Below are 10,896 nucleotides of genomic sequence, written 5' to 3' on the forward strand. Positions count from 1 at the left end.
GCCTGCTTTTTCTCCTGGCAGCTTGTGAGACCCAGCTTCCTGTCTCCTTCCGACACCTGATCCTGCCAGAAAAGTACCCACCTCCCACTGAACTTTTAGACCTGCAGCCCTTGCCCGTGTCTGCTTTGAGAAACAGTGCCTTCGAGAGCCTTTACCAAGATAAATTTCCTTTCTTCAACCCCATCCAGACCCAAGGTAGGTGTGTTGGTTCCCCTGAAGGCCTGGCAAGGCCACTGAGAGATGTCATCTGGGCCAGAAGGGAAGTGTGCTCAGGTCTTAGTTGGCATGGCAGTCCATCAGCGCCGGCTGAAGGAGCACACCCATTGCCCCTCGCCCCTCCCCCCTCTAAGTCCTTGTTGGGTAGATTTGCTTTGCTTCTTTGCGTGTCTCACTGAGGAGGGTTGGTGGGAAAGGGTCTCATCAGTCATGGTGCATTGTCGTTTCTCAAGCTCAGGAGGCTGCCTGCCCCTGACACTCAAGTATTGGCCGTTGTCCAGTGTTGACTGAGGCCTCCCCTTTATCACTTTGGATACCAGGCGTCCATAGAACCTGCTTGTGCTCTGAGGGCATCACGGACGTTTTTGTTTCTCCCACTAACACTATGAGGGATTTACTATGTGAGATATTGCTGTCAGTGTCCTATTTGACAGATGGGGAAACTGAGGCAGAGAGATACCCAGTTGAATGAGCTAATAAACAGGACTTGAATGTTCACCCAGTGTCGATTCCGGGGTTTGGCTATTTCCTTCTTTCCACATTGGACTGTTTCTAGGAAACGTGAGAGCATCGGAGGTAGAGAAAGGCAGCCAGGGCCCTTTTGCTCTGTGTCTGGGCTCTGAGAAGACCAGCTATGAGGCAGAGAAGGAGACTCGGCCTGCTTTGCTTCTGCTTTTGTCCTACAAGTCTCCCTGGGTCCAGAACTCATTTTACTTTATTTTTATTTTTACTGACTTCAGAGTAAGGGAGAGGGAGAGAGAGATAGAAACATCAGTAATGAGAGAGAATCATTGATCAGCTGCCTCCTGCACGTGCCACACGTGGATGGAGCCCGCTACCCAGGCATGTGTCCTGACCGGGAATCGAATGGAGACTTACTGGTTCATAGGTCGATGCTCAACTGCTGAACCACGTTGGCTGGGCATGGGACCAGAACTCTTGATCTTGACCGCCCCCCCCTTCCTTCTGTGTGGGAGGGAGACCTTTGAGGGGACTGACAGGCAGCCCGACTGTGGGGAGGGGCTGCATCCCGTCACTCCTCAGAGCTCCTGCTGACTCTGTATGATGAGCGCTCTGCATCTCCTCCTGGGTGGGTTTCACGGTGCTGCTCTGTTGGTTTGCAGTGTTTAACACAGTGTACAACAGTGATGACAATGTGTTTGTGGGAGCACCCACTGGCAGCGGGAAGACAATCTGTGCGGAGTTCGCCATCCTGCGCATGCTGCTGCAGAGCTCGGAGGGGCGCTGTGTCTACATTACCCCCATGGAGGCGCTGGCAGAGCAGGTAAGCAATGGGCCGTCACCTCTGCGCTTCCCAGTAGCTGTCTCCATCTGTGAGTCCAGGTCAAGCTTCTTTAAAGCCCGAAATCTGTAGGGTTATTTGGGGCCGGACCATTTGCTTTTTCTTGGTCATTCCTTCAGTCTGTGAACTGAAAAGCAGCGTCCCATTGCTTAAAAGTTGGTGTGGGTTATAAAGTAGCTCAGGAGCTACCGAGCAACACGTCTCTCCCTTTGGCTCCTCCGTTTTTTTCTCATAATACAGAAACAATTGCCCGGCTGGGCCTCACATTTTCTGGCCCCCTCTTCCTGCCTGCCAGGTGTACATGGACTGGTACGAGAAGTTCCAGGACCGGCTCAGCAAGAAGGTGGTGCTCCTGACAGGCGAGACCAGCACAGACCTCAAGCTTCTGGGCAAAGGCAACATCATCATCAGTACCCCTGAGAAGTGGGACATCCTCTCTCGGCGCTGGAAGCAGCGCAAGAACGTCCAGAACATCAACCTCTTCGTGGTGGACGAGGTCCACCTCATCGGGGGCGAGAATGGGGTATGGCCTGACCTTGCAGCACACAGTGGGCTGCGACTGGCCAAATGACCTTGGCATTGGGCCTTATGTTTGAATCTGAGGTCAGGGACTAGGACATTTTCCCAGGAGGACTCTTGTTGTCACCTTATTTCAAAGAAATGGTGTGAGACTTTTTGTGGCAATCTTAGTAGAGATTAGCTGCTGTGGAAGAGCCCTAGTCAGAGGAGGAACTAGGACATCATTTTGAGGGCATTGGGCTGTGCACAAAGGGTAACTCAGGGCCGAGGGTGGCACCTGGGCCTGAAGTGACCACTCCTCCCTCTGTCCTCTCTCCCAGCCTGTCTTGGAAGTGATCTGCTCCCGGATGCGCTATATCTCCTCCCAGATTGAGCGGCCTATTCGCATTGTGGCACTTAGCTCCTCGCTCTCAAATGCTAAGGATGTGGCCCACTGGCTGGGGTGCAGCGCCACGTCCACTTTCAACTTCCACCCGAATGTGCGCCCTGTGCCCTTGGAGCTGCACATCCAGGTAGGACCCGCTCTTCCCGTTCCTCGAGGCCTCCTGTGCAGAGTGCCAGGTCTTGTAACCTCTGTCTCTTTTCCTTCTTCCCCAGGGCTTTAACATCAGCCACACACAGACTCGCCTGCTGTCCATGGCCAAGCCCGTGTACCATGCAATCACCAAGCACTCGCCCAAGAAGCCTGTCATCGTTTTTGTGCCCTCCCGCAAGCAGACCCGCCTCACTGCAATCGACATCCTCAGCACGTGTGCAGCGGACATCCAGAGGCAGAGGTGGGCAGGGCTGGGCTCTGTCCACTTCCTCTTGTCTGCCTGGCTTCTGTGGGTGGGGCCAAGGGAAGATGGGTCATGGGAGGTTGGCCCATCCTAAAGGGTGGTCTTTTTATGAGGGTGGAGTTAGCCCTCCTCTGGCTAGGGGTTGGATGACTGCACAGTGGAGGGTGTTTGTGGGGCCGGAACCTCTCGAACTGAGCCAGTGTTGATGCCGCCCAGGTTCTTGCACTGCACTGAGAAGGACCTGATCCCGTACCTGGAGAAGCTGAGCAACAACACGCTCAGGGAGACGCTGTTGAACGGGGTGGGCTACCTGCACGAGGGGCTCAGCCCCATGGAGCGGCGCCTGGTGGAGCAGCTCTTCAGCTCAGGTGAGAAGCCCGGTGGCTCAGAGTGAGAGTATCATCACCAGAATGTGCAGGTGGTCTGCTTTTTTTTTTTTTTTAAATATTATTGATTTCAGAGAGTAAGGGGGAGGGGAGAGAGAGAGACGCATCAATGATGAGATAGAATCCTTAATCGGCTGTCTCCTGCACGCCCTCCCCCAGCCCCCGCTGGGGATCAAGCCTATAGCCTGGGCATGTGCCCTGACCAGGAATTGAACTGTGACCTCCTGTTTCATAGGTCGATGGTCAACCACTGAGCCAATCTGGCCACGCTGGTCTGCTTTCAACTCCAGGGCGTGGGTGCTAGTTCCCTGCAGCACACTAGTCATTTTCAAAGTACTACACTGTTTATTGAATCTGATATTGCATTCAATTCCCCCAATAATCTTGTCATGTCGGTGGGATAGATGCTATCCCTACTTGCTAGAGAGACAACAAGGAGACACAGAAGACTATATCATTTCAGAACCTGGTTTTCTAGACCGGCCCTTTAGCCTCTATACCTGGTTTCTCATGGACATCAGACTTACCAAGGTCGTCAGACCTCAGAAATGTGTAAATGGTATTACCATTTTGGCAGTGGTGGAGCTGCAGGGGAGATGGTCCTACCAGAATAGCTTCTTACCAGATTGAAGCCCTTGAGTCTGTCTGGTTTGGGGCATACTCAGCTCAGTTTTGCTGCCATCGACTGAGCCAGCCCATGGTTGAGTTGGCATTTTCCAGTGAGCAGGGCCAGTCAGGCAGGCGTCTAAGCTTAGCTTTCCCTGGGCTGGGAATCTTGTTCCAGGATTACGTCCTTGCTTCTAGGATAGTCCTTTAAGCAGGTGACGCTGTCATGGAGCCACCTCCTGTAGTACTGCAACTAGTACTGCAACTACCTTTTTAGTCACATCAGACCTTGTTCCCAGCAAGCTTTGCTCTGGTTTCTGAAACAAGGTAAACCCCTGCCTCAGCCAGAGAGCCCTGCACTCAGTCTTCTCCTCCCCTCTGCTCAGGGGCCATCCAGGTGGTGGTAGCCTCTCGGAGTCTCTGCTGGGGCATGAGTGTGGCCGCCCACCTGGTGATCATCATGGACACCCAATACTACAATGGCAAGATTCACGCGTGAGTCCCGCTGTGCTCTGCGCTAAGGGGAGCCTTTCGTAAAATGGACATAACACCTGCAAATCCAGAAACTAATTGTTACGGAGGAAAAGTGTTTGGGCAATCAGCAGCCAGCTGAGTTCCAGTTCAGCCTGGTTTTGGGGAGAGTTTTCAGTCTCAGAACGTAGGCTCACATTGGCTCTTACAGCCATCCTCCCATGTTGCAGTAAGAGGAGAACCAGGGATCATGATACAACACAGTTTTATAACATCTATTTGAAATTTATGATTGTAGTCATTAGTGTATTAAACAGTTTGTTATATCTTTCTTAAAAAAAAAAAAAAACAGAAAAAGAAAAAGGAGAACCAGAGAGTTTGAGCCAGAAGAAACCTTAGGGATTATGTAGTTAAACCTGTTCTGTAGATTGGGAAAGTGACTTTTAGTCCAGGTCACATACTCTTGGGGTGACAAGAAGTAGAAGATTTGATTTTTCTCAGAAAAAGCTCAGATAATTTAACTCCATAATAGTATTTCCTAAAATGCAGATTACTTTTGAAATGAGTTTTACTTTTAATGTCTGAACCTACTTGTAAGCTTGGACTTAAGTCAGGTGACTTGATAACTTAAGAAATACACAGCTGTTAAGTTTGGGCAGCTTGACTTACATATGTGCTCTTTTATTAGGAAGTTACTTTGCTTTTGCCATTAAATGGTTTGTAGCTTTGAACCAAGGACCCTGAGCAACAAAGTCACAACTCTTTAAATTTTTTTTTTTTAAATATATTTTATTGATATTTTACAGAGAGGAAGGGAGAGGGATAGAGAGCTAGAAACATCGATGAGAGAGAAACATCGATCAGCTGCCTCCTGCACACCTCCCACTGGGGATGTGCCCGCAACCAAGGTACATGCCCTTGACCGGAATCGAACCCGGGACCCTTGAGTCCGCAGGCCGACGCTCTATCCACTGAGCCAAACCGGTTTCGGCGAAAGTCACAACTCTTAAACTTGAAAACTGCAAGTGAAACTGGTGCCTCAGCACAGAAAGTCATAAACCCCGTGTTTGCTGTGACGTGCCCATGTCTCCCCATGTTTACATTTTATTCTGACGTCAGGGAGGCACAGCCTCCTGTGCGGTCCCTGTGTTGATGCACTGTGCCTCTGTCCCCTCTCTCACCAGGTACGTGGACTACCCCATCTATGACGTGCTTCAGATGGTGGGGCATGCCAACCGACCTCTGCAGGATGACGAGGGGCGCTGTGTCATCATGTGCCAGGGCTCCAAAAAGGTTAGTTTTGGCTCAGGACATCAGAACACAGGCTTTCCTCTTCTCATGGAGGTTTTAGTTACTCCATTCTTTCTGTCAACTGCTTCTGTTGTTGTCCACTTTGCTTTGTAATAAGCCTTTCAGCCCCAGGGAATTTCGTAGCCTTTTGTTTTTGGTGCTCTTGTTGTGTCCATGGTCTTCATCTGGCTGGTTCCTTCTTTTTCCTGTGCTGCTCAGCCTGCACAACTCCGTGTATCCTGTCCCGTTGTGAAAATAACCGCTGATGCCAGTGGGAACAGGCAAACGTTCCTGGTGTAGACTTAGCTCACTTGTTTGCAGCTGCTTTCCTCCATTTTGGTGTTGGCTGTGTCTGTCACACAAGGTCCATCTCTTCTTTGTGACCAGGGTGTCATTGACTAGTACTATCTCCCCTCCCAACCCACAGGACTTCTTCAAGAAGTTCTTATATGAGCCCTTGCCAGTGGAGTCTCACCTGGACCACTGCATGCATGACCACTTCAATGCTGAGATTGTCACCAAGACCATTGAGAACAAGCAGGATGCCGTGGACTACCTCACCTGGACCTTTCTGTACCGCCGCATGACACAGAACCCCAACTATTACAACCTGCAGGGTCAGCACACCTTGGAGCACACTGTCCTTTTGTGGTTTTCTCAACCCTCGCTGGCCGTCTCCCTGCAACTGCTCACCAACCACTCTCCTTCACAGGCATCTCCCACCGCCACCTGTCTGACCACTTGTCAGAGCTGGTGGAGCAGACCCTGAGTGACCTGGAGCAGTCCAAGTGCATCAGCATAGAGGACGAGATGGACGTGGCACCTCTGAACCTGGGCATGATCGCTGCTTACTATTACATCAACTACACAACCATTGGTGAGGGGCCGGCAAAGGCTGCTGTCTGTCGAAGGGGTGCAGCTACCCGGGAGGAGATGACAGGCTTCTAGTGACAGAGTCTGTTAGAGGGACATACTCCAGGCCAGGGCAGAGGTGCCCAGGCCATGAATTCTTCTCCCTGCTCCTTTCTGCTGCTTTTGACTCCTCCCAAATCTTGTGTCTGTCAGAGCTCTTCAGCATGTCCCTGAATGCCAAGACCAAGGTGCGGGGGCTCATCGAGATCATCTCCAATGCGGCTGAGTACGAGAACATTCCCATCCGGCACCATGAGGACAACCTCCTGCGGCAGGTGAGGACACCTTGGCTTCAGGAGAATGGCCCATGTGCCCAGAGCACACAGATCTGTCAATACAGGAAAATCCCACCATGCCCCCATCACCCACCTCCACTGCCACCCTCTGAGTTTTGAAGGATTGTGAGCCTGAGATGGATGGTGCCTTGGGCCTGAGAGCTGGTCTCAGGCTGAGGCACTTGTTTATCGCCGGCTATTTTTCTTGTGCTTTCCAGTTGGCTCAGAAGGTCCCACACAAGCTGAACAACCCTAAGTTTAATGACCCACATGTCAAGACCAACCTGCTCCTGCAGGCTCACCTGTCCCGCATGCAGCTGAGTGCTGAGCTACAGTCAGATACCGAGGAGATCCTCAGCAAGGTAGAGTCGGTGCCATTGTGGGCGTGGTCAGGAGGGCCCGCATGGGCCTGTGAAGGAACAGTTTCAACCCTACCTGCTCTTGTGCTCCTATCCCATGCAGGCAATCCGGCTCATCCAGGCCTGTGTGGATGTCCTGTCCAGCAATGGGTGGCTCAGTCCTGCCCTGGCAGCCATGGAACTGGCCCAGATGGTCACCCAAGCCATGTGGTCCAAGGACTCATACCTGAAGCAGCTGCCACACTTCACCTCAGAGCACATCAAACGCTGCACAGACAAGGTGAGCTGGGTCAAGACCTGGCTGAGCCTGAGAGCTGAGTGTCCTGGACTTGGGGTGGGGGGGTGAGTCACAGGAGGGTAGACTTCTAGTTCTGTCTGGTTTCTCTGAAGGTGCTATATACTGAGATGCTAGAGAGCCTGACTCATGCGTCTGTGCTCTGTCTGAAGCCATGTCTGTAGGTGTCTGACAGGGTAGGATGGGAATTAGCAGCCACTTGGAGCCGTTTTATTTGTTGTTAGCAAGTGTTCTCTCTTCCCGACCTCTGGATGCCCACTGCAGGGAGTGGAGAGTGTTTTCGACATCATGGAGATGGAGGATGAAGAGCGAAATGCGCTGCTTCAGCTGTCTGACGGCCAGATGGCGGACGTGGCCCGCTTCTGCAACCGCTACCCTAATATTGAGCTCTCTTACGAGGTGGTGGATAAGGACGGCATCCGCAGGTGAGTCAGAGGGCCAGGTGCCCTGCCCTGGGGTTCCTGCTGATGTGCTGTGATTCCACTGTCCTGGTGCTGATGTGCTACCCTGCTTTTCTCCCCACCAGTGGCGGGCCTGTTGTTGTGCTGGTACAGCTGGAGCGAGAGGAGGAAGTCACAGGCCCCGTGATTGCGCCTCTCTTCCCACAGGTACGTCCTGGTAGCTGGCTTTTCCAGATGTCTACTGGAGGCCGTTTGTCCACTGGTAGAGTCAGAGTACAAGGGTGCACTGTCACTGGGGGAGACGTTTAGAGTAATAATGAAGTCATGAATCATAGACTGAGAATTAATCTTGGGGACATTGCTTTTCTTTTTTTTTTTTTAATATATTTTATTGATTTTTTACAGAGAGGAAGGGAGAGGGATAGAGAATTAGAAACATCGATGAGAGAGAAACATCGATCAGCTGCCTCCTGCACACCCCCCACTGGGGACGTGCCCGCAACCAAGGTACATGCCCTTGACCGGAATCGAACCTGGGACCTCTCAGTCCGCAGGCTGATGCTCTATCCACTGAGCCAAACCGGTTTCGGCAATTGCTTTTCTTTTTAAAAGGAGGGGGAGAGACAGAAACATCGATGTGAGAGGGACATATTGATTGGTTGCCTCCTGCACGCGCCCCACCATGGTACATGCCCTTGACTGGAATGGAACCTGGGACGCTTTAGTCCGCAGGCCGATGCTCTATCCACTAAGCCAAATCTCTAGGGCCATTGATTTTTTTTGCTTTAAGACAGTGTAGATGACTGGTCATTGTTAAAAAACAGCAGTTGAACAGTCTTGCCAATCTGTGATTGTTAAAACACATTTGTCTTTAACCTTAAATTAAATGAATTAAATGGTTCCAGGATGTGTTTTTTTAAAAATTTATTATTGATTTGATAGAGGAAGGGAGAGGGAGAGAGAGGTAGAAACATCAATGATGAGAAAGAATCATTGATTGGCTGCCTCCCGCACACCCCCTACTGGGGATTGAGCCCACAACCCAGGCATGTGCCCTTGACCAAAATTGAACCCAGGACCCTACAGTCTGCAGGCTGATGCCACTGAACCAAACCAGCTAGGGCTAGGATGTGCTTTTAAAGATTAAAAGCAGAAACCAGATATACTAAGTTTAATTTTACAAACTGGTTTAATACGCTCTGAGGAATGATGCTGGGATCTAGAATTCTTGCGCTTCCTCACAGTGGAGTGGCAGCAGGTGTCTTGATAGATGCTCTCTGTGGCAGACTCCTCTCCCCGTTTACGTGTCAGTCTGGCACATGTGCCTTAAAGGGGTGTCTGAAGAGCTCAAGGCTGCCAGGCCAGAGGGTCTCGATCTCTGACAGTGGAATCTTGGATGCAGGGGCAAGTACTGAATGGACAAGGGCCAGAACCAAAAAAATGAGTCCATTTGCTACTTAGATTTTAAAACTGTTACAAGGTATCGCAAATGAACTCAATTTTAGTTTTATCAAATTATATTTCAGGAGGAAATTTTAGAAAGCTTTCTATCTGGTTTTTGTTTTCCTACTTTTGTAACCATTCTCATGGTCTCATATGGCTGTCACGTTTCATTTTATTTTATTTTTTAAAGTCTTTATTGTTGAAAGTATTGCATAGCTGTCAAGTTTTATGTGCTGAAATTCTTGGCTTTTGGTCACTGCAGAAACGTGAAGAAGGCTGGTGGGTGGTGATCGGAGATGCCAAGTCCAATAGCCTCATCTCCATCAAGAGGCTGACCCTGCAGCAGAAGGCCAAGGTGAGTATCCAGTGGCCCAGCATTTTTCTGAGACAGACAGGCAGGCGGGAGCACTCTTCTTGTGTCCTGCTCACCCTGATTCCTGCCTGCTCTCTCTAGGTGAAGCTTGACTTCGTGGCCCCGGCCACTGGTGCCCACAACTACACTCTGTACTTCATGAGCGACGCTTACATGGGATGTGACCAGGAATACAAATTCAGTGTGGATGTGAAAGAAGCTGAGACAGACAGCGACTCGGATTGAGTGCAGAGGTTTTGCATAGAGTTGAAACTTGTACAGTTGAATGGGATTGCAGCTATGGAGACCAGGTCTGTTGGCTGCAAGAACTGGCAGTCAACGCAGGTGCCGTCCCAGCCCACCTCGTTTTCTTCTTGCTACCGTGCCATCCAAACTTTGGATCCAGTGTCTGCAGGTGTCGTGTAGCTATCAAGCATAAACTATACAGCATTTTTATGCATGTTCTTGGTAGTTCTTTGGTTATAGAATTAAACATTCTAATAAAATAAGTTGGAGAAACCATTTGTTGTCCCAGTGATTCCAAATTAAATTTCCTTTTGCTAACCTAAGGCCCATGGCCAAAAATATATATATTTTTTAACCACTGAACTTGCTTAGAATACTTATGGAGGACAAGGCTGTCATAGGCAGCCATTTGTTGGGCTGTCATAGGCAGCCATTTCAGCCAGTGTGGAGGAGGAGGGGTTAGGTAACTTCTCTCTAGTCAGTATTCCTGCCCCCATCTCATTACCTGGATATCACCACCACTGCAGGAACTAATACAGCTGCAGGGACAGATCCTAGGCTAGAAATTTCTCAAGATCTGTATAGACACTCGCCTGCCTCCCCTACTCCCCAAGGAGGCAGCACAGGAGGGATTGAAATGTACCAACTGGGTACACTGATACTGTGATCCAGATCTGCAGGCTTTCTACTTCAAATTCTTGCCTTCTGCAACTGCATAAAATTAGATGATTCTCTAGAGTAATTCCTTAGGTTTTAGGAACCCTTTACACTATAAAAATTAAGAACCCCAAAGAGTTTATTATCCATTTATAATTTACTATATTAAAAATAAAAACAGCCCTGGTCAGTGTGGCTGTTTGAGGTTGAGCATCGTCCTGTGCACGTGTCACCGGTTTGATTCCTGGTCAGGGCACATGTGGGTCAGTCCCTGGTGAGGGTGCGGGAGGGAGGTAACCGATTGATGTTTTTCTCTCTCTTCCTCTCTAAAATCAATAAAAACATTACTTCCAAAGCAAATCCAGGGAGAAGAGTGGCCTGTGACA

The 10,896-nt window shown here is 50.1% G+C and overlaps 1 protein-coding gene across 1 annotated transcript in view; it reads left to right on the forward strand.

Annotated features, from left to right (window-relative positions):
* Positions 1–10,129, forward strand: part of SNRNP200 (small nuclear ribonucleoprotein U5 subunit 200) — a 41,956-nt gene extending 31,827 nt beyond the window's left edge. Inside the window, exons 29-45 of the mRNA XM_080685746.1 lie at positions 22–195; positions 1,341–1,501; positions 1,815–2,042; positions 2,359–2,550; positions 2,636–2,814; positions 3,034–3,185; positions 4,196–4,304; positions 5,465–5,573; positions 5,998–6,187; positions 6,283–6,447; positions 6,636–6,757; positions 6,976–7,119; positions 7,220–7,396; positions 7,676–7,836; positions 7,938–8,019; positions 9,518–9,610; positions 9,710–10,129. Of these exons, the coding sequence (XP_080541872.1) occupies positions 22–195; positions 1,341–1,501; positions 1,815–2,042; positions 2,359–2,550; positions 2,636–2,814; positions 3,034–3,185; positions 4,196–4,304; positions 5,465–5,573; positions 5,998–6,187; positions 6,283–6,447; positions 6,636–6,757; positions 6,976–7,119; positions 7,220–7,396; positions 7,676–7,836; positions 7,938–8,019; positions 9,518–9,610; positions 9,710–9,853 (2,582 nt within the window). The 3' untranslated portion in view covers positions 9,854–10,129. The remainder of the gene's footprint in view (positions 1–21; positions 196–1,340; positions 1,502–1,814; positions 2,043–2,358; positions 2,551–2,635; positions 2,815–3,033; positions 3,186–4,195; positions 4,305–5,464; positions 5,574–5,997; positions 6,188–6,282; positions 6,448–6,635; positions 6,758–6,975; positions 7,120–7,219; positions 7,397–7,675; positions 7,837–7,937; positions 8,020–9,517; positions 9,611–9,709) is intronic.
* The last annotated feature ends 767 nt before the right edge of the window (positions 10,130–10,896 follow it).

Source organism: Plecotus auritus (assembly GCF_963455305.1).
Source record: "Plecotus auritus genome assembly, chromosome: 8".
NCBI lineage: Eukaryota > Metazoa > Chordata > Mammalia > Chiroptera > Vespertilionidae > Plecotus > Plecotus auritus.